At 50.4% G+C, this 23,134-nt stretch overlaps 1 protein-coding gene across 2 annotated transcripts; it reads left to right on the forward strand.

Annotated features, from left to right (window-relative positions):
- Positions 1-633: 633 nt before the first annotated feature.
- On the forward strand, positions 634-21,709 carry CACNG6 (calcium voltage-gated channel auxiliary subunit gamma 6). 2 transcript variants are annotated; one of them, XM_009195265.4, is made up of 4 exons: positions 634-2,096; positions 7,405-7,476; positions 9,942-10,079; positions 20,998-21,709. In XM_009195265.4, exons 1-4 carry the CDS (start codon positions 1,763-1,765, stop codon positions 21,234-21,236), a joined length of 783 nt encoding a protein of 260 aa, XP_009193529.1. In that variant the 5' UTR covers positions 634-1,762; the 3' UTR covers positions 21,237-21,709. The 2 variants fall into 2 exon arrangements, with proteins under 2 accessions (XP_009193529.1, XP_003916125.1); XM_003916076.5 differs by having other exon boundaries at positions 635-2,096; positions 7,402-7,476.
- Positions 21,710-23,134: the final 1,425 nt, after the last annotated feature.

Genomic DNA, 23,134 nt, shown 5'->3' on the forward strand with positions numbered 1-23,134 from the left:
ACTCCCAGTCCCTCCTCCCTCAGACCCAGGAGCCCAGGACCCAGGAGACCAGGTTCCTCTCCTCTCTGATCCAGGATTCTGGGTACTCAGGCCCCCTTCCTCTGCCACTCAGAAGTTAGAGTACCGAGGCTGCTTCTCCCTCAGAGACCCAAGACTCCTGGCCTCAGTCCCTCCTCCCTGAGACCCGGGGTCCTGCCTGACGCCTCTCCTCCCCGTAACCCCAGTCAGGCCTGCTGCCCCGTCCGTCTCCTGCTGCCCGGGAGATTGGGGAGCTGGGACTCAGCGCCGCTCTTGCCCCTTAGTGAAATGAAAGTCCCATCAGGCTCGTCCCCTTCCTCCCCGGGCGGCTTCCCTCCCCCCTTCCTCGTCCCCTTAAAATACCCGGGATCCCTATGGCAACAGGCGCCGGGCGACAGGTGCGGGTGTTATTTACGGGTCAAGCCCGAAATAGCCCTGAGGGTGGAGGGTAGAGGGTGCAGAGTGGGGGGTGGGCGGGTGGGGACGAGGCTGGGCGCGGGCGGAGGCGAGGCCGGTGGCGGTGGCGGGCACAGCCGGACGCTTCGGAGGCAGCGCGGAGCTGGGGTCGGCGCGGGGCCGAGGCAGGAGAGCGACAGGGGCCCCTGCTCGGGAGTCGGGGGTGGGAGCCCCGAGGGGGAGCCCTAGCCTGGAGCTGAGCCTGGCGCGGACCCGACCGGGAAGGCCGTGGGAGCCCGGGGGAGGGAGGCGGACTGATCCCGAAGGGGCGCAGCGTCTCTTTCGGGTCGCGGTTGGCCTTTGGACCCTGCGGGGACACAGTCCTGGTTTTCTGAGCCGCGGTGCGGACCACAGCCCCTTAGTGTGAGCCCCAGGGGGGACCCCGGGTCCCCTCCGCCCCAGCCCTCTTGGAGGCCCAGCAGCCTCCGTCTCTGGACTCCACTCTGTCTTCCAGCCACCGGCCCCTTTCCCAGGCTCGGTAGAGACCTCTAATCTTTTCTGAATGGCAGGGGACACCCCCATCCCCTTTTCCTGAATTCCAGCGGGGCCCAGTCCTCCTCTGAGCTCCAGCCGGGGCTCTGCTCTTCTCCTTCTGTGGGTGCCGGGGTCCCACCGCCTCTCTGAGACCAGGAGGGAATTCCGACCTCCCCTTAGGAGCTTCCCGGGACCCCAGGTCTTCCTTTTCCGAATCCCAGAGGGTCCCCAAGTCCTCTCTTCTCAAACTCTGAGCCCAAGGGTACCCCGGCCACCTCTCCTCCAAACACACAGAGGACTCCAGGTCCCTTCCTGAGTACCCCAAACTCTTAGCCCTACTGGGGTGCTCAGATCTCTCAGGAAAACCGGTTTCCCTTTTGTCAAGCCCCCCAGCGGGGACGCCAAAGCAGCGCCTCGGAGCTGCAGGGAGCTTCAGCGGACACCAGTTCTCATTCCTCTGGAGTTCTTGGGGGGGACCCCCTCCTGGGAACCCAGATTCTATCTCTAAGCCTCGGGGCGGGGGCCTTGCTTTTCCTCTGGGCCCCATCCTCTTTGCCAAGTTCTTGAGGGCAACCTAGACCCTCCTCTGAACCCCAGAGGCTTCCCCAGCCCCGGAGATCTTTTTTTTCTCTCTGAACCCCAGAAGCAATCTCGACTTTCCCATTTGAGGTTCCAGAGAGGACTCCCTCTTTCATACCCAGGGGAAACTGAGTCCCTCACCCCCTTCGAGACCCCAGGCCGCTCCTCGCTTCCGCCCCTCGAGGCCCCTCCTCGGCTCTGCCTCCTCCCTCTTCTCCACCCCACCGGCCATAAGATGATGATGTGGTCCAACTTCTTCCTGCAAGAGGAGAACCGGCGGCGGGGGGCCGCGGGCCGGCGGCGGGCGCACGGGCGGTGCAGGTCGGGGCTGACGCCTGAGCGCGAGGGGAAGGTGAAGCTGGCGCTGCTGCTGGCCGCCGTGGGCGCCACGCTGGCGGTGCTGTCCGTGGGCACCGAGTTCTGGGTGGAGCTCAACACCTACAAGGCCAACGGCAGCGCCGTGTGCGAAGCGGCCCACCTGGGGCTGTGGAAGGTGTGCACCAAGCGGCTGTGGCAGGCGGACGTGCCCGCGGACAGGGACACCTGCGGCCCCGCGGAGCTGCCCGGAGGTGAGCAGCCGCCGCCCCGAGCCCAGGGCTTGCGTCCCGTGGACAGGGAGGGAGAGGGGCCCGTGTCCGTGGAGAAAACCCGCCCCAGGGACGAAAGCCTGAGCCCGGAGGAGAGAGCTTGTATCTCTGTAAGCGCCAGTGCCCACATCGTCCTCTGCTCCCGGAAACTGCTGAGAGAGAGCCCCCAGACATGGCCTAGGTCCCTCACTGGCCTACCCCCAGAGAACCTGTGCCTTAGAGCTTGCTTTCCTGCTACAGACTGTACCCCAAGACCAGAATGTACCTCCAAAGAGTCTATGCCCCCAGGCCATCCTGTACCCCCAGACCAGACTGACCTGAGACCCCCCAGATGAGACTGTACCCCTATTCTACGCCTCTAAAGAGAGCTTGTGTCCCTGCCTACAGCCTGTGCCCCAAGACCATCCTGTACCCTGACTATCCTATACCCCCAGATCAGCCTGGGTCTCCAGCTACAGTTTCCACCCCAGACTAACGTGCACCCCTAGACCAGTCTATACCCCGAGACCAGCCTGCATCCTTACACCAGCCTGTGCCCTCAGATCAGCCTGCACCTCCACACCAGGCTATGGTCCCAGATCATTCTATGACCCCCAAAGCCCCTGACCCCACACAGCCAATGTTCTTAGGCATCGCTGGGTCCCCCAGACCAGCCTATAGCTCCAGAGAGAGCCTGTGTCCCTAGAAAAACCTTGCCTGTGTCCCCAGACCCAGCCTGTGATTCCAGACACAGCTGGTGTCCTCAGACAGCCTGTGCCCACCCCAGCCTGCACCCTCTGCAAATGCCTGCGCCCTGGAGACAGCCTGTGCCCACTCTGCATTGCCCACAGACAGCCTGTGCCCATGGAGAGACAGCCTGGGTTTCTGGTGTCAGCTTCCTCTTCCCAGCCTGGAGACAGCTTGCGCTCCCATCCTATGAGCCCTGGGGAGACAGACGCCCACCCCAAAGCAGGATCTATGCCTGTTCCCCACCTACTGCTTCCACCAAACCAAGCTCTCAGCAGACACCTCCCAACACCCAAGGGCAGACCTTGTTCCTTCCCTGCAATGTTCTTCACTTCCTGTCCTCTCGCCTCCAAATGCCCAGACTGTACATTTCAGCGTTTCTCATTTTCTCCGAGAGACACTCCCATACTCCCTCCTTTCCCAAATCATGGCTGTTTTATCCCTGGACATGGCAGAGAGCTGCCCCATACCTTCCTGACACGACAGGCCACGGCTTGTACTTATACCAGGGGGATATTCTATACCCCTGGGGAACTGGATGAAATCTCGTTCTACCTCCACTGACCCGTGGAAAATACCTGGCGCTCCTCGGAGTCTGTTTGGGCTGTCATATATTTGATCACCCATATGAGATCTCCAACACTCTTCAGTCTCCAAAGAAGGTGCTGTCATCCCAGTGCCCCTCAAAGAATATGGCCTATTTTTCTGTGTTCCATTTGAGATTTCTCTTGTCCCTTACTTCTCCAGATGTGATACCTTATATGTGTAGAGTGCAAAATAGGATGTCCCAAGCCCTCGATAGGACATGGGGATGCCTGTCTGAGCTACCCACGTGGTGTCCAGATGGGCTACCCTTAATCATTTTATTTCTGCAGATGGGCTATCCCTGGCCCCTCGGGGTCTCATCAAGGATGATCCCAAACTTTTGCAAAATGGGAGACCCCAGTAATAAGAATATTAGATGCTGATGTAATGCCTGGTTCTGATCTCAGTGTTTTATGTACATTAACTCATTAAGCGTCATAGCTAGCCTATGAGTCGTTATTAGCACTTCCATTCTAGGGAAGAGAAAAATGAGGAGCCAGAAATCTCGGTGGCTCGGTCTATGCACCCAGGCTAGTCAGATGGAATTTGAAGCTCGGTTGCCTCTCTTCTCAACAACTGCATTATATCACATCTCACTAGTCCAGCAAGAGATCCCAGAGGTCGTGGGGCAATGGAGGGGGTGACCCATCCCTTCTCACCACACTGTCTGGGGTTCCTCACATCCCTCGCCGTCCCCTCCATTGATCAGAAAGGACGTCAGTCTTCTAACAGGGCCATTAACATCATCTCATAAACCCAACCCCTCAGAGGACATCTCACAATCTTCATTATCTCAGAGAAATATCTCACACTTACCACTGCCCATCAAAAGCCATCCCCAGCTCCACTGGCTGCAAGTGCAGAATGTGGGGGCGACCCTCCCCTGTGCTTTTCCAGATGGTATATGTCATAGTTTGGAGTAGTCAAGAGTCGGGATGTTCTAAACTATTCGTAGCCAAAAGAGGATGCCAGGCACCCTACATTGTCCCAGAAGGGCCATCACACTTCCCTTGTGGATGTAGACCACCATGTTCCCTGCAATGACTGCTTCAGAGAGCACCTGCACCCTTTGCTCAGTGACGGGAAGCATCCTTTACCTTTTTTTTTTTTTTTTTGAGATGGAATTTTGCTCTTGTTGCCCCGGCTGGAGTGCAATGGCGCAATCTCGGCTCACTGCAACCTCTGCCTCCCAGGTTCAAGCAATTCTCCTGCCTCTGTCTCCCAAGTAGCTGAGATTACAGGCGTGTGCCACAACATCCGGCTAATTTTTGTATTCTTAGTAGAGGTGGGGTTTCACCATGTTGACCAGGCTGGTCTTGAACTCCTGACCTCAGGTGATCCGCCCACCTTGGCCTCCCAAAGTGCTGGAATTACAGGCGTGAGCCACCGCGCCCAGCCCAGCATCCTTTACCTCATGCTGCTGCGTAAGAACTCACACATCCCACTCCTCCTAGCCGGACATCTCACCCCTTCTCCTCCCCTCAGGGTACTTGGGGAGCTCCCACACCACCTCACCTGATGCAGGAATTGATTTCTTGTCCCTTCATATCCTTGTTCAAATTGAAAAGTTCATTTTTTCATGTTCATGGACTGCCTGGTCCCTCTTCTATGGCCTTTACTCCTATTATTCTCGACGTCTCTTCTCCCTTTCTGTGCCTCAGTTTCCCCATCTATAGAATAAGAGAGTAGGTCAGACTAGGTGAATTCTGAGAGAATTTCTAGGTCTAAAATGCACTTTAGAAAGTGCTCCCCTCCCTTCCTTTCTTCATTTCTCCTTTCTTCTCTCCCTTTCTTCCTTTTTCTGTCTTTTTTAACTTAAAATTTCTCTCTTTTTTTTTTGGAGATGTAGTCTTGCTCTGTCACCCACGTTGGATTGCAGTGGTGCCATCTCGGCTTACTACAACCTCTGCCTCCTGGGTTCAAGCGATTCTTCTGCCTCAACCTCCTGAGTAGCTGGGATTACAGGTGCACGCCACTACGCCCGGCTAATTTTTGTACTTTTAGTAGAGATGGGGTTTCACCATGTTGACCAGGCTGGTCTCGAACTCCTGACCTCAAGAGATCTGCCTGTCTTGGCCTCCCAATGCGTTGGGATTGCAGGCATGAACCATCGCGCCCGGCCCTGTGCTTTGTATTATATTATTTTTTTCCTCATTGTTTTCCAGCTCATCTCTTTAATGTGTGTGATATACACTCATAGATATGTATTTTGATTTGGGAAATATATAGTATTAGCTTATATGTGTGTTTTACATAAATGAGATCGTGCTATTGATTTTGTCTGATCTTTGGGATTTTTTTTTTTTTTTAGATGGGATCTCACTCTATCACCCAGACTGAAGTGCAGTGGTACAGTCTTGGCTCACTGCAACCTCTGCCTCCCAGGCTGAAGAGATCCTCCTACCTCAGCCTCCCGAGTAGCTGGGATTACAGGTGTGTGCTGCCACACCGAGCCAATTTTTTTTGTTTTTGGTACTGATGGGGTTTCACCGTGTTGGCCAGGCTGGTCTCGAACTCCTGAGCTCAAGTGATTCTCCTGCCTCGGCCTCCCAAAGTCCAGGGATTACAGGTGTGAGCCATCTTGCCTGGCCTCAATTTTTGGCTTTTTAAATTAAATTATTAGTATTAATTATTATTGTTGTTTTGGTCGACACTGTTTCTCAAAATCTCCCCATCTTGCTTTTTTTTTTTTTTTTTTTTTTTTTGAGACGGAGTCTCGCTCTGTCGCCCAGGCTGGAGTGCAGTGGCCGGATCTCAGCTCACTGCAAGCTCCACCTCCTGGGTTCACGCCATTCTCCTGCCTCAGCCTCCCGAGTAGCTGGGACTACAGGCGCCTGCCACCTCGCCCGGCTAGTTTTTTGTATTTTTTTAGTAGAGATGGGGTTTCACGGTGTTCGCCAGGATGGTCTCGATCTCCTGACCTCGTGATCCGCCCGTCTCGGCCTCCCAAAGTGCTGGGATTACAGGCTTGAGCCACCGCGCCCGGCCCCCATCTTGCTTTAGGTTATTCTAGTTCATGGCTATGTGTACTGGAGAGATTTTCACAAGGAACATTTACTTGTCTGTTCCCCTATTCGATGGACACCTGGCTTGATTCTGACTCCATGTTACTTATAAACAGTGCTGCTGTAAACATCTGCATATATGTTCCTGTCTGTTTGGTTTTTTTTTTCCTGGAGGTGTATCCTGCAATGAGATTGTTGAGCCACAGGCTATGAACATTCTTCATTTCATAAAGTACCTCAGAGTGCCTTCCCAAAAGACTAGGAGTACCCGTTCATACACGGTGTTTCCTCTTATCTTTTCAAATGCTTGACACGACCCTTTTAATGTTGGCCAATCTAATTGAGGGAAAGTGGTGGCTCCCTGCTGATTCCAGCTGCCTCGCTCTGATCCCTGGTGAAGTGGGGCATCTCTTCATGGACTTGTGAGTTACCCAGGCTTCCTCTTCTGTGAATGACTATTCATACCCTCGGCCCATTGGTCAATTGGGTTCTCTCTCTCTTCTTGCTAATCCGCGGGAGCCCTTTGTGTGTTCTAGGTAGGAATCCTTCCTGAAACAGGAATCATTTCTGAGTCTGTTAGCCTTCTGCTACTTGTATCTCGGTATCCTTTGTTGAATTAAGTAATTATTCATATGTAATCCCACTTGACCCTCAACAAACCCACACGAAGGGGCCAGGAAAGAGATTATTATCTCGTTTTAAAGAGGAAGAACTAGAGGCCCAGAGAGGCTAATGGCGCCCTCGGGGCCACAGGTCTGGGGCTCAGAGCCCTGGGTAGGAGTCCCAGCTCCTGGATGGCGCTGTGGTCGCAGGTGGCTTGCACACCTCTGGGCATCATTTTTCTCCTCTGTGCATCAGGGATGCTGACGTCCAAGTTTTAGGCTCCCGTGGGCTGTGTGAAGTGTCCAGCCCTGAGTTTACACAAAGGACCTCACATCCTCATGTCTTTTTTCTCTCTCCTGCTTCCACAGAAGCAAACTGCACCTATTTTAAATTCTTCACCACGGGGGAGAATGCACGCATCTTTCAGAGAACCACAAAGAAAGGTGAGAACTTTTCATCCCCTGGTGGGTGACAGGTGGGGGAAATGCTGAGCATGCTGGAGGAGGTCTAGATAGAATTATCCCCTCCTCTGCTTTACCCCAGGGCGGGCCTTATATCTATAATCTGTGGCTGTCTCCTGGGGAGTGCTGGCGGGAGAGTTAATGATGGGGACATGGTGCTCTAAAGAATCTAGAGAACTCTTTTTTTTTTTTTTTTTTGTGAGATGATGTCTTGCTCTGTTGCCCAGGCTGGAGTGCAGTGGCACAATCTTGGCTCACCGCAACCTCTGCCTCCCGGGTTCAAGTGATTCTCCTACCTCAGCCTCCCAAGTAGCTGGGACTACAGGTGCACGCCACCACGCCAGGCTAATTTTTGTATTTTTCGTAGAGACGGGGTTTCACCATGTTGACCAGGCTGGTCTCGAACTCCTGACCTCAGGTGATCCCTCTCCTCGGCCTCCCAAAGTGCTGGGATTACAGGTGTGAGCCACCGCCCCCGGCCATGCCTAGAGCTCTTACCCCATCTCTGGCTATGCCACATGCTGTGTCATCCTGGGCAAGTCACAGTCCCTCTCTGTGGGTAGCACTTGGACGTCTCACAAACGTGCATGCATCACGTGCTAACCACAGTGCTGGGCACTCCATCCGTAAGATCTCCAGTCCTCGCAGTAGCCCTGCAGGGCAGGGGGCTTTATCCTCCATCCTCCGGAAGGCCAGGAATGGCTACAATTATGTTTCCCAGGAAGTGGTAGAGGCGAAATCAGGATTCAAACCCAAATAATTCTGACTCTCAGGGAGCATGCTACTAAAGAATCTTCTGAGGAAAGGTGCGGTGGCTCACGCTGGTAATCCCAGCACTGTGGAGGCGGGCAGATCACTGATGGTCAGGAGTTCGAGACCAGCCCGGCCAACATGGTGAAACCCTGTCTCTACTAAAAATACAAAAATTAGGTCGGGCACAGTGCCTCACGCCTGTAATCCCAGCACTTTGGGAGGCCGAGGCAGGCGGATCATGAGGTCAGGAGATCGAGACCACCCTGGCTAACACGGTGAAACCTCTGCTCTACTAAAAATACAAAAAATTAGCTGGGCATGGTGGCAGGCGCCTATAGTCCCAGCTACTCAGGAGGCTGAGGCAGGAGAATGGTGTGAATCCGGGAGGTGGAGCTTGCAGTGAGCCGAGATGGCACCACTGCACTCCAGCCTGGGTGACAGAGCCTTGCTCTGTCACAAAAAAAAAAAAAAAAAAAAATTACCTGGGCATGGTGGCAGGCACCTATAATCCCAGCTACATGGGAGGCTGAGGCAGAAGAATCGCTTGAATGTGGGGAAGCAGAGGTTGCAGTGAGCTGAGATTGTACCACTGCACTCCAGCCTGGGCCACAGAGAGCAAGACTCATCTCAAAAAGAAAAAAAAAAAAAAAGAATCTTCTGACAAGATGGAAATGATGGAAATACTCTGTTTCTGTGCTGACCCATATGGTGGCCATGGCCCCATGTGACTCCAGCATGCTTGGAATGTTGCTGGTGTGACGCAGAACTGAGTTTCTAATTGTGTTTAATTTAAATTGATTTAGCATGGAGGCCACATCTGGCTAGCAGTGAATATACTGGACAGTGTTGCTCTAAACACTGTGCCCTTTCTTTTTATTCATTTTGTATTTGTATTTGTATTTATTTATTTCTTTATTTTAGTTTAGTTTAGTTTATTTTTGAGATGGAGTCTCGGTCTTTCACCCAGGCTGGAGTGCAGTGGCGTGATCTCAGCTCACTGCAACCTCCATCTCCTAGGTTCAAGCAATTCTCCTGCCTCAGCCTCCCTAGTAGCTAGGATTACAGGTGCGCACCACCACACCGGGCTAATTTTTCTATTTTTTAGTAGAGACAGGTTTCACCATGTTGGCCAGGCTGGTCTTGAACTCTCCTAACCTCAAGAGATTCACCCACCTTCGCCTCCCAAAGTGCTGGGATTATAGGTGTGAGCCACTGCACCTGGTCCACAGGAGGAAATTTAGGCTGAGAAGGGTTCAGCCTAAATTCCCACTGGAATCTGGAAAATCCTAGCAGAATCTTCCATGTAGGAAGTAGTTAGCGAGATTTCCATCCTGGATCATTCCACTGTAGCACGCTGCCTTTGCCATCGTCTCCCACACACCCGACTACCTCAGCTTCCTCACCTATAAACCGGTGGTAACCAGATCCTCAGTAATAATTGGTAATTCTCAACTCTTTCGAATCCTGGCCCTCTCCTCCCCTTGCTTGGTGACTTGAGAGAACTAACTGACTCTTTCTGAGTCTTAATTCCTTCAACAGTGTAAGTAAAATGTTGGGCTGGATGATATTCTACTTGAAAATATAGAATTCTTGTCCTGAATCTTACATCTTCCTGGTTTTGGGTTCCTACAGGTGAATCCTCTTCATTCCCTACATCCCATTTTCTCTGCTTCTTTCCTCTCTCCTCCTCGCAGAGGTGAATCTGGCAGCTGCGGTGATAGCAGTGCTGGGCCTAGTAGTCATGGCCTTGGGGTGCCTCTGTATCATCATGGTGCTCACTAAAGGTGCAGAGTTCCTGCTCCGAGTTGGAGCCGTCTGCTTTGGCCTCTCAGGTGAGGGTTCAGAGCCTGGAGGCTGAGGACATTGCATGCTGGGAGGATCTCCAGGCACTGTTGCATGCTGGGAGATGGGATCTCTATGCACTATTGCATGCTGAGAGTAGGGTCTCCACACACTGTTGCATGCTGGGAGGTGGGATCTCTAAGCCCTGTTGCATGCCTGGAGTTGAGGGGAAGCCCAAGGGCTATAGTAGGTTCAAAGATGGGAGAACCCCAACAGCCGGGCTAAGGATTGGAGGGTGTCCAAACATTGTTTTAGATTTGGACCTGGGATCTCCAAGAATTGTTGCATGCTGGGAGATGGGATTTGCAATCACTGTTGCATGCTAGGAGTTGGAGAAAGCTCAAGGACTATAGAAGTCTCAAAAATTGGAGAGTTCTAAGCCCTGTTGTTGGCTGGGAATTGGAAGCTATCCAAATACTTTTTAAGGTTTGGACATGGCGTCCCTAAACACTGTTTCATGCTGAGATGTTTTGAGCATTATAGCCTGTTGAGAGGTCAGGGAACCCCAGGGGCTGTAGTAGGCTCGAAGGTGGAAGAGTTCCAAGCCCTATTGTTGGCTCAGAATTTGATGGTCTCTAAATGCTCTTTTAGATTTGAGATGTGAGGTCTGCAAGGACTGTTGCATTCTTAGAGCTGAAGGTCTAAATAAAATGCTGCATCTTATGAAATGTAGCCCTCAGGAATGAACAACAATTCAGTTTATTGTACTTCCAGTTCAAATCCTTGCAACAGCTCTATTAGACAGGACTTACTATCCCCCATTTTATTTATTTATTTATTTATTTATTTATTTATTTATTTATTTATTTTTGAGACAGAGTCTCCCTCTGTCGCCCAGGCTGGAGTGCAATGGCATGATCTGGGCTCACTGCAACCTCTGCCTGCTGGGTTCAAGTGATTCTTCTGCCTCAGTTTCCCAAGTAGCTGGGATTACAAGCAGGCACCACCACACCTGGCTAATTTTTGTATTTTTCAGTAGAGACGGGGTTTCGCCATGTGAGCCAGGCTGGTCTCGAACTCCTGACCTCAAGTGATCTGCCCGTCTTGGCCTCTCAAAGTGCTGGGATTATAGGCATGAGCCACCACACCCAGCCTCCCCCATTTTATAGATGGGGAACTTGAGGCTTAGAGAAGTCGGATGAATTACTCATGGCCACACCATCAATGATGGCATGATGGCAGAGGTGGGATTTTAAACTTGGCTTTCTTTCTTTCCTTTTTGAGATGGTCTCATTCTGTCACCCAGGCTGGAGTGCAGTGGCACGATTTCAGCTCACTGCAACCTCTGCCTCTAGGTTCCAGCCCAAGTTGTGCCCTGAATCACTGTGTGACCTTGGAAGGTTCATTTTATTTTCTGGGCCTTGGTTTTCTTATTGGATCAAATGTTTTTTCTTTTCTTTTCTTTTTTTCTTTTTTTTTTTTTTTTTGAGACAGAGTTTCGCTCTTGTTGCCCAGGCTGGAGTGCAGTTGTGCAATCTCAGCTCACTGCAACCTCCACCCCTCAGGTTCAAGCGATTCTCCTGCCTCAGCCTCCCAAGTAGCTAGGATTACAGGTGTGTGCCACCACGCCTGGCTAATTTTTGTATTTTTAGTAGAGACGGGGTTTCACCATGTTGGCCAGGCTGGTCTCGAACTCCTGACCTCAAGTGATCCGCCAGCCTCAGCCTCCCAAAATGCTGGGATTACAGGTGTGAGCCACCACGCCCAGCTAAGACTTTCATAAAACACTTTTATGTCAGCACCTTCCCGTGCACCCCTACGGGTAATGCAGGTGTTAATTTAATCATAACACCAGCACCAAATTCCTACCAAGCTACGAATTCCATGAAAACAGGCATCATCTTGATCTTTTTCATCGTTCAGTCCTCAGGGAGTTAGAGAGGGCCTCTCTGGGGAGGTGACGTTGACGATGTCAAAGTATGGACAGACAAGCTGGGAGAGTTTGCTGCGTTGCAGATCTTGAAAGCAAGCCAGTGTGACAGGAGTGTGGACAGAGATAGGGAGACTGGTGCAAAAGGTGTCACTGCATTAATGTGAGATAAATGTCACTGGCCCTGTGACATTAACAGGGAATCAAGAAGATCTAGATTGGAGTCCCAACTTCTTAACAGCTGTGTAATTGGGGCAAACCTTTTTCTATCTCTGAGCTTAAATCTCCTTATAGCCACGAACTCACTCATCCAGGTACCTGTTGATATTGTGTCCATCCTATCCAGCCATCCATTTATCCTTCCATTGATGGATCAGTTTCCTCCTTGTCTCCCCTTCCTTCCTTTCTCTCTCTTTCCCTATCTCTCTCTCTCCTTTTTTTTTTGTTTTGTTTTGTTTTGTTTTTGAGACCGGGTCTCGCTCTCTCATCCAGGCTGGGGTGCAGTGGCACGATCTCATCTCACTGCAACCTCAGCTTCCAGGGCTCAGGTGATTGTCTTCCTACCTTTCAGCCTCCTGAGTAGCTGGAAATACAGGCGCACGCCGCCATGCCCGGCTAATTTTTGTATTTTTTTTTTTTTTTTTTTGTAGAGATAGGGTTTCGCTATGTTGCCCAGGCTGGTCTCCAACTCCTGAGCTCAAGTGATCTGCCCACCTCGGCCTCCCAAAAGTGCTGGGATTATAGGTGTGAGCCACCACACCTGGCCCCTCTCTCTTTTCTTTCTTTTCTACCCACTTTCCCTTCCTGTCTCCCTTCAGTCATCTATTTCTCCATTTTTTTTTCACTTGTCCATTCATTTAACAAGTATTTCTTTAATATCCAGTGAGTCCTAGATGCTGTGCTAGGAGCTGCTGAGGATGCAACGATGAATCAGATAAAGATGATGTTTGGGCCGGGCGTGGTGGATCACTCCTGTAATCCCAGCACTCTGGGAGGCTGAGGCGGGCGTATCACGAGGTCAAGAGATCGAGACTATCCTGGCTAACATGGTGAAACTCTGTCTCTACTAAAAATACAGAAAAAATTAGCCGGGCATGGTGGTGAGTGCCTGTAGTCCCAGCTACCCGGGAGGCTGAGGCAGAAGAATGGCGGGAACCCGGGAGATGGAGCTTGCAGTGAGCCGAGATCGCGCCACTGCACTCCAGCCTGGGTGACAGAGTGAGACTCCATCTCAAAAAACAAAAAAACAAAACAAAACAAAAGATGATGTTTGTTCTCACGGAATTTGTAGCTTGGTAGGAATTCGGTGCTGGCGTTATTATTGAACTCACACCTGCATTACTCCTGGGGGTGCACAGGAAGCCGTTGATATAAAAGTGTTTTATGAAAGTCTTGGGCACAAAAGTGTTCTGCAGATTTTACCACCAACTGAAAGTGAAGGAGGATTTGATGTGGTAATTACTGTGGTTAGATTGGGTGTCAGGGACTGGGGTGGGTTGAGATTTTGAGGTCTCCCTAGATAAAGGGACATGTTCAGGTTGTCTTGTTTCTTTGATATATATATGTATCAGCTGTTGTTCTATGTTTTAGAGGTATGACACAGAGAAGTCTGCTGCCCTCGTGGACTTACAGTGCAGTGGGAGAGACAAATGAGATTAAGAGACATTGCTCATATAAATCAATATATATTCATAACTACCAACTGTGATGAATGCTATAGATAAAAAGTACAGAGTATGAGAAAAGTGTACGACAAGAGACCCACTGTAGATTTAGGTGGCAGTGGTTAGTGAAGGCGTCCCTTCGAAACATGTAATTCATACAGAGATGTGAAGAATAAGGACATCTAAGGCAGGCTCAGGGAAGGGGAAGCGGAAAATTACTCCAAGCAGTATAAAGGTCTTCAAGCCTGAACAAATCTGGTGCATTGAAAGTCCTGCTCCAAGCTGCGAGAGTGTGGGAGGAGCAGCTTGAGAGGAGGCTGGAGAAGCCGCAGGAGCCAGACCCGTGTGCCTCTTTATTTAATGTATTTTTTATTTTTGACACAGAGTTGTGCTCTGTTGCCCAGGCTGGAGTGCAGCAGTGTGATCTCGGCTCACTGCAACCTCAGTCTCCTGGGTTCCAGCGATTATCTTGCCTCAGCCTCTGGAGTAGCTGGGATTGCAGGCGTCCGCTGCCACACCCGGCTAATTTTTGTATTTTTCGTAGAGACAGGGTTTCCCCATGTTGGCCAGGCTGGTCTCGAACTCCTGACCTCAGGTGATCTGACCACCTCGGCCTCCCAAAGTGCTGGGATTACAGGCGTGAGCCACCGTGCCTGGCCATCCACCAGCAAATTCTATTGGCACTGCCTCCAAAACGTATTTTGAATGCAAACTCATACCTCCATTTCACCATGACACTAACCCAAGCCATGGCTATATTTCCCCGAGATAATTTCTATGGCCTCCTCACTGTTCTCTATGCTTCTCCTTTTAACCTCCTCAAGCCCATTCTCCACAGAGCAGCTAGAATGGTACTTCTACTTTTTAAATTTTAATTTTTTTAAGACAGGGTCTGGCTCTGTAGCCCAGGCTGAAGTACAGTGGCACTATCACAGCTCACTGCAGCCTCAACCTCCTGGGCTCAAGCAATCCTCCCACCTCAGCCTCCCGAGTAGCTGGGACCACAGGCACACACACCACACTGGGTTAATTTTTAACATTATTTGTGGAGACAAGGTTTCACTGTGTTGCCCAGACTGATCTTGAATTCCTGGGCTCAAGCAATCCTCTCCCTTCAGCATCCCGAAGTGTTGGGATGACAGGCGTAAGCCAAATGATAGTTTTTTCTTTCTTTCTTTCTTTTTTTTTTTAGATGGAGTTTGGCTCTGGTTGCCCAGGCTGGAGTGCAATGGCACGATCTGGGCTCACCGCAACCTGACTCCCAGGTTCAAGCAATTCTCCTGCCTCAGCCTCCTGAGTAGCTGGGATTACAGGCACCCGCCACCATGCCTAGTTAGTTTTCTATTTCTAGTAGAAACGGGGTTTCTCCATGTTGGCCAGGCTGTTCTTGAACTCCCGACCTCAGGTGATCTGCCCACCTCGGCCTCCCAAAGTGTTGGGATTACAGGTGTGAGCCACCACGCCTGGCCCCCAAGTGATACTTTTATATCAGAAGTCAGATCATGGATCCTCCCCAGAATAAAAGCCACCTAAATTCCTACTACCAGAATAACATGGTGGCAAGGCCTCGTGTGGGCTGACTGCTGGCGCCCTGTGACTCCATCTCCTGCCGTCTGCTCTCCCTGCTCCAGCCACGCTGGCCTCTGCTGTTCCCTAGACGCTCTAAGCTCATTCCCCCCTCAGCGTGCTTTGCCCGGCTGCCTCCTCAGCCTGGAACATTCTTCCACCGGCGCTTCAATTAAATAATTTCCTCATATTATTTAAGTCTCTGGTCAAATATCACCATCTCAGAGAGAACAGCACTGACCATCGTGTCTAAAGCGGACTCATTTGGTATCCAAGAAAATGTTAAAAAAAAAAAAAATAATAATAAAAGAGCTGGGCGCGGTGGCTCAGGCCTGTAATCCCAGCATTTTGGGAGGCCGAGGCAGGTGGATCACAAGGTCAGGAGTTTGAGACCAGCCTGGCCAACATGGTGAAACCCCGACTCTACTAAAAATACAAAAATTAGCCGGGCGTGGTGGCGGGCGTCTGTGGTCCCAGCTACGCAGGAGTCTGAGGCAGGAGAATCGCTTGAACCCAGGAGGCGGAGGTTGCAGTGAGCCGGTTCTTGCCACTGCACTCCAGCCTGGGCAACACAGCGAGACTGTGTCTAAAAATAAATAAATAAATAAATAAATAAAAATAAATAATAATAAAAGATAAAGAAGGCGTGTAAGAGAAACTGGGTGTGGGGGCTCACGCCTGTAATCTCAGCACTTTGGAAGGCCAAGGTGGGCGATGTCTTGAGCCCAGGAGTTCGAGACCAGCAACATAGTGAAACCCCATCTCTACCAAAAATAAAAAATCTAGCTAGTCTCATAACCTGATCTCAAAAAAATAAATAGATAAAAATTTAAAAATAAAATAAACTGGCCAGGTGCAGTGGCTCACGCCTGTAATCCCAGCACTTTGGGAGGCCGAGGTGGGCAGATCACAAGGTCAGGAGTTTGAGGCCAGCCTGGCCAACATGGTAAAACCCCGTCTTTACTAAAATATAAAAAATTAGCTGGGCATGGTGGTGCGTGCCTGTAGTCCCAGCTGCTCGGGAGGCTGAGGCAGGGAAATTGCTTGAACCTAAGAGGCGGAGAGTGCAGTGAGCCAAGATCACGCCATTGCTCTCCAGCCTGGGTGACAGAGTGAGACTCCATCTTAAAATTAAATTAAATTAAATTAAATTTAAATTAAATTAAATTAAATTAAATTAAATTAAATTAAAAACCAGTCGCGGTAGCTCACTCCTGTAATCCCAGAACTTTGGGAGCCGAGGCTGACAGATCACTTAAGACCAGGAGTTCAAGACCAGCTTGACCAACATGGTAACACCCTGTCTCTACTAAAAATACAAAAATTAGCTGGGCGTGGTGGCAGGTGCCTGTAATCCCGGCAACTCGGGAGGCTGAGCGGGGAGGATCATTTGAACCTGGGAGGTGGAGGTAGAAGTGAGCTGAGATCCTGCCACTACACTCCACCCTGGGTGACAGAGCAAGACTCTGATCTCATTAAATAAATAAATAAATAAATAAATAAATAAATAAATAAATAAATGAAATAAGAAAGAAAGAAGACTCATGTCCAGCTGGGACTTTATCTGCCTTATTTTTCTTTACAGAATTGATCACTACCTGACATTCTCTATTTATTTATGCCCGTATTCATTTGCCAGGGTCCCCATAAGAAAGTACCGCAGCCTGCGTGGCTGTGGTGCAACAGAGATTGATTTCCTCGCCGTTCTGGAGGCTGGAAGTCTGAGACCAAGGTGTCGGCAGGGACGGTTTTCTCCAAGGCTTCTCTTCTTGTCTTATAAATGGCCAACTTATCCATGTGTCTTCACATGGTCTTCCCTCTGTACCTGTCTGTGTCCACAGTTCCTTTTTTCTTTCTTTTTTTTTTTTTTTTTTTGTTGTTGTTGAGTCAGAGTCTGGCTCTGTCACCCAGGTTGGAGTGCAGTGGTGTGATCTCTGCTCACTGCAACCTCCCCCTCCCAGGTTCATGTGATTCTTCTGCTTCAGCCTCCCGAGTAGCTGGCATTACAGGTGCCCATCACAACATCCAGCTAATTTTTGTATGTTTTAGTAGAGACGGGGTTTCTCTATGTTGGCCAGGCTGGTCTCAAACTCTTGACCTCAGGTGATCCACCCTCCTCTGCCTCCCAGAGTGTTGGGATTACAGCCATGACCCACTGCGCCTGGCCTTCTTTTTTTCTTTTTGTGTTTTTTATGTTTTGTAGAGACAGGGTCTCACTATGTTGCCCAGGCTGATCTTGAATTCCTGGCCTCAAGAGATCCTACTGCCAGAAACTTTTTTATCTCATAAGGACACCAGTCGCATTGGATTAGGGTTCCTTCTGAGGACCTTGCTTTAACTTAATTATCTGGTTTTTGTTTGTTTTGTTTTGTTTTTTGAGACAGAGTCTCACTCTGTTGCCCATGCTGGGGTGCAGTGGCTCAATCTCAGCTTGCTGCAGACTCTGCCTCCAGGATTCAAGCGATTCTCCTGCCTCAGCCTCCCGAGTAGCTGGGATCACAGGCGTGCACTACCACACCCGGCTAATTTTGTATTTTTAGTAGAGACGGGCTTTCTCCATGTTGGCCAAGCTGGTCTCAAACTCCTGAGATCCACTTGCCTTGGCCTCCCAAAGTGCTAAGATGACAGGCATGAGCCACTGCACTTGGCCTTAATTATGTCTTTAAGGACTCTATGTCCAAATACAGTCACATTCTGAGGTACTTGGGGTCAGGACCCCAAAGCCTGAACTTTTTGTGGAGGACACAATTCAGCCCTCAACAATGCATTTAACTGATTATTGCCCATCTCTCCTTCTTGGATGAAACTCTAGAAGGTCAGGGACTTACAGTATCATTTATGTATTATATTTTCTGTATTTTGTAATAAGAGCTCAATGAACATCTGTTCAATGAATCAAAGAATGCGTGAATCAAGTCTGCTGTGGTGGTTCACACCTGGAATCCCAACATTTTGGGAGGCTGAGGCGGGAGGATTGTTTGAGGCCAGGAGTTTGAGACCAGCCTGGGCAATGTAGAAAGATCCTGTCTCTACAAAATAAATGAAATAATTAGCTATGGTGGCTTGCCGCCGTAGTCCCAGCTACTCAGGAGGTTGAGGAGGGAGGAGGGCTTGGGCCTGGGAGGTCAAGTTTGCAGTGAGCTGAGATCGCGCCACTGCACTCCAGCCTGGGTGGCTGAGACCTTGTCACTAAAAAAAGAGGAAAAGAAAAAAAAAGGAATGAATTAGGAGAGGAATGAAGGGGAGTTCTTGTCTCAATGCTTTCCCACCTCCCGTTCTATAATGTTGGGCTGCGTGGAGCAAAGAAGGGGCTTTTAAATCACAGCATCTGGGCCGCATTATCCAGCCCCTAATCAAAATCACAGTGAATGGCCGGGCGCGGGGGCTCAGGCCTATAATCCCAGCACTTTGGGAGGTGGACGGATCACCTGACGTCAGGAGTTCCAGACCAGCCTGGCCAACATGGTGAATGCCCATCTCTACTCAAAATACAAACATTAGCCGGGCGTGGTGGCACGAGCCTGTAGTCCCAGCTACTTGGTAGGCTGAGGTAGGAGAGTCTCTTGAACCCGGGAGACAGAGGCTGCAGTGAGCCGAGATTGCACCATTGCACTCCAGCCTGGATGACAGAGTGAGATTCTGTCTCAAAACAAACCAAAAACAGTAAACAAACAAACAGAAAATAAACCACCAGAGTGGGGCTGGGGTGCAGGGAGGAAGCAGGGTCAGGCGCTGGGGTTGGGACTCCAGGACTGGAGAGAAGCAGGACTCCAGGGTCTGGAGAGAAGGCGACTGGGATCCATGACTCATGCGTGACTCTCAGACGGTCCTGCATGACCAGGCCCCTGCCTGCCTCTGCAATCCCATTAACACCTCTCTCCCCCACCCCAACTCTCCTTGCTCCGACCACACTCAGCTTTTCTCTTTTCTCCAAACACTCTGTGCTGCGTCCTACACAGGGCCTTCGCGTCAACCCCTCCTTCTGCTCAAAACAGCCGTTATTTCGTTTTGAGCATGACTGACTTCTTTTCATGCTTCAAGTCCCAGCTCAAATGGCTTTTCTCGACATCATCCAAAGTCCCTGCTCCACCTCTGGGTGCCACTCTCTCTGTTTCTATTTCCTTCCTCTCATGCATCACCCTCTGAGATTATCTTGCCTCCTCATTTGTTTATTTTGGACATTGCAACCTGGAAGCCTGCAAGCCCTCGACGGCCAGGGGATGTGCTTTGTTTGCCAGGCAGTGTGTAAAGATTTCTCTGAGTTGACGTTTAAAGGTTGGAGGAATTCCCATAAAAATAATAATCATTTAAGCAATTATAGGCCTGGTGCGGTGGTTCACCCCGGTAATCCCAGCACTACGGGAGGCCAAGGTGAGTGGATCACTTGAGGTCAGGAGTTCTAGACCAGCCTGGCCAACATGGTGAAACCATGACTGCTAAAAATACAAAAATTGCCGGGCGCGGTGGCTCAGTCCTGTAATCCCAGCACTTTGGGAGGCCGAGGCAGGTGGATCACAAGGTCAGGAGTTCGGGACCAGCCTGACCAATATGGTGAAACCCTGTCTCTACTAAAACCACAAAAATTAGCCAAGCGTGGTGGCGTGTGCCTGTAATCCCAGCTACTCAGAAGGCTGAGGCACGAGAATCGCTTGAACCGGGCAGGTAGAGGTTGCAGTGAGCCGAGATCACGTCACTGCACTCTAGCCTGGGCGACAGAGCGAGACTCCATCTCAAAAAAAAAAAAAAAAAAATTAGCCAGGCGTAGTGGAGGATGCCTGTAGTCCCAGGCACTCAGGAGGCTGAGGCATGAGAATGGCTTGAACCTGGGAGGCGGAAGCTGCAGTGAGCTGAGATCATGCTGTTGAAGGGCTGCAGCTGGCTTCTGCCGTCATTTCCACCTCACTTTCTGCCCTGTGCTTACACTTTCTCATGCCCCCTGCAGGCATTTGAGTTTTGCAGACTTTGGTTGATTTGCTTACTGTCTATCTCCAAGTAATACATAAGCTCCGCAAAGGTAGGACCTTTCTCTATCATGTTCTTTCTTTTTCACTCCTTTTTTAAAAAAAATCAGCCTGCAATCCCAGCTACTCAGATATTTATATGTGTATATATGTAATACTCATATATTTATATGTGTGTGTATATATATACACGCACACACACACACACACATTAGCCAGGCGTGGTGGCACACGTCTGTAATCCCAGCTACTTGGGAGACTGAGGCAGGAGAATCGGGAGGCAGAGTTTGCAATGAGCTGAGATTGCACCACTGCACTCCAGCCTGGGCAACAGAGCAAGACTCCGTCAAAAAAAAAAAAAAAAAAAAAAATCTAATGAACCATATTCACCCTACAGTGCTGCGAACACCAGAATGCCTTTCTACCCGTCTAGCTGTGATTCTATATCCGCCTTTTAATCATTTTCCAGCATACAGTTCTGTGGCGTCAATTCCGTTCACGTTGTTATGCAACTATCACCCCCATCCACCTTCAGAACGATTTTCATCTTCCCTGGCTGAAATTCTATACCCGTTAAACACCAACTCCCCTTTTTCCTCTTCCCTCCGGCCCTTGGCAACCACCCTTCTACTTTCTGTCTCTACGACTTTGTGTCTTTTTTTTTTTTTTTCTTTATTTCCAGCTTCCCAATTGCGCCTGCTATATAGTAGGTGTTTAGTAAGTATTTGTTGAGTGCATGTGTGGGAAGGTGCCAGGGTGGGCGGGAGGGCTGGGAGAGGATGGCAGAGATGTTCAGACACAGCTGAGGTCCCGGGGGCCTGATGGCGTGCTGTCCTCTCTCCCGCAGGCCTGCTGCTCTTGGTGAGCCTGGAGGTGTTCCGGCATTCCGTGAGGGCCCTGCTGCAGGGAGTCAGCCCGGAGCCTCCCCCGGCCCCACGCCTCACCTACGAGTACTCCTGGTCCCTGGGCTGCGGCGTGGGGGCCGGCCTGATCCTGCTGTTGGGGGCCGGCTGCTTTCTGCTGCTCACACTGCCTTCCTGGCCCTGGGGGTCCCTCTGTCCCAAGCGAGGGCACCGGGCCACCTAGAGCCACGCCTGAGACTTCTCTAAGCAACCACCAAGCCCTTTGACCTTCTCCATTGTACCCCCAAGATCTTTTTGCTCCATCTCCTGAGGAAACTGTGTTCTCCCTGCTCGGGGGCCCATGTTTTTTTACACGCCTGCGTCCTGTCCCCTTACCCTTTCTCTGTAAATACGCTTCTCTCGGTGGCTGTATGTGGTTTGCTTGGGGTTGGGATGGGAAGAGGCTCTTTGCAAACGAGGGTCCCCAGGGAAGACTGGCGGGGACCTGATGGGGTAGCTGGGGTGTGGGGCGGGGGTATGAGGTCAGGGGTCTTGGATGGGAGTTGGGGGCCCCTTCATTTCCCAGGTGTGGATCGATTCACTTGCCGGGAGAGACTTTTTACAACTCATCTGCAGCTCAGGGTGGGGGTGGGGGGAGATAGGGAAGGGTCTGACCTGGCTGTGATCTGATTTGGGATTAAAGGTTTGGAAATTTAACAGCTTTGGTTTGGAGTCTATTTGTGACGTGATTGTGCATTAGGGGGTAAAGAAAAGAGACCCCGTATACCGTCCAGAAACGTGCCACTCATAAGCCCAGAAGTCACGTGGAAATGAACCCATATACAATGGTTCAGAGTGTGGAAAGCACAATATACTTTTTATTTTTATTTTTATTTTGAGACGGAGTCTCGCTGTGTCTCCCAGGTTGAAGTGTAGTGGCACAACCTTGGCTCACCGAAACTTCCGCCTCCTGGGTTCAAGTGATTCTCCTGCCTCAGCCTCCAAAGTAGCTGAGATTACAGGCACGAGCCACCATGCCCAACTAACTTTTGTATTTCTTTATTTTGAAGAGACGGAGTTTTACCATGTTAACCAGGCTGGTCTTGAACTCTTGATCTCAAGTGATCCACCCGCCTCAGCCTCCCAAAGTGCTGGGATTACAGGCGTGAGTCACCGTGCCCCGCCCAGATTTCCCCTTTACACATGACTCCTATCATACTTGATTAGGATTTACCCCAGTGACCTCATTTTAACTTGATTACCTCTGTAAAGACCCGATCTCCAAATGAGGTCACATTCTGAGGTACTGGAGGTTGGGGCCAACATATATACACACACACACACACACACACACACACATATATATGTGTGTGTGTGTGTGTGTGTATATATATATATATTTTTTTTTTTGTGGGGGAGAACATTCAACCTTTAACAATGCATATATTTAAATTATGTTTTCTGGTCAGGTGTGGTAGCTCACGCCTGTAATCCCAGCACCTTGGGAAATGCCTGTTCTAATTTAGGTCCATGGGCACAGGCCCCAGGGTGGAGCCCTCGCCAGAGACCCCGCCCTTTTCTACCCAGCAGTTCTCTGCCCCCCTCCACTATCAAAATGCTTTTTCTGCATCTATTGAGACGATCATGTGATTTTATTTTTATTTGTTATTTTACGGTCTCACTCTGTCACCCAGGCTGGAGTGCAGCTGTACGATCTCGGCTCACTGCAACCTCCGCCTCCCAGGTTCAAGCAATTCTTGTGCCTCAGCCTCCCCAGTACCTGGGATTACAGGTGTGCACCACCAGACCCAGCTAATTGTTGTATTTTTAGTAGAGATGGGGTGTCACCATGTTGGCCAGGGTGGCCTTGAAAGCCTGACCTCAAATGATCCACCCACCTCGGCCTCCCAAAGTGCTGGGGTTACAGGCGTGAGCCACTGCACCTGGCTGACTATGCGATTTTTGTTTCTAATTCTGCGTTCCTCCATTCAACAAGTAGAAGTGTCCTGCAGTGCCTGGCCACCTGGGAGCCAGGCTGGTGTGAAACCCCAGCTCCCCGACTTACAGCTGGAGCAACAGCTTCACCTCTTTCTGTCTTGGTTTCTTCATTCCTAAAGACGGTGCATGAGCTCAACCCTGCAC

The sequence above is a fragment of the Papio anubis genome, chromosome 20, assembly GCF_008728515.1.
Source record: "Papio anubis isolate 15944 chromosome 20, Panubis1.0, whole genome shotgun sequence".
Classification (NCBI taxonomy): domain Eukaryota; kingdom Metazoa; phylum Chordata; class Mammalia; order Primates; family Cercopithecidae; genus Papio; species Papio anubis.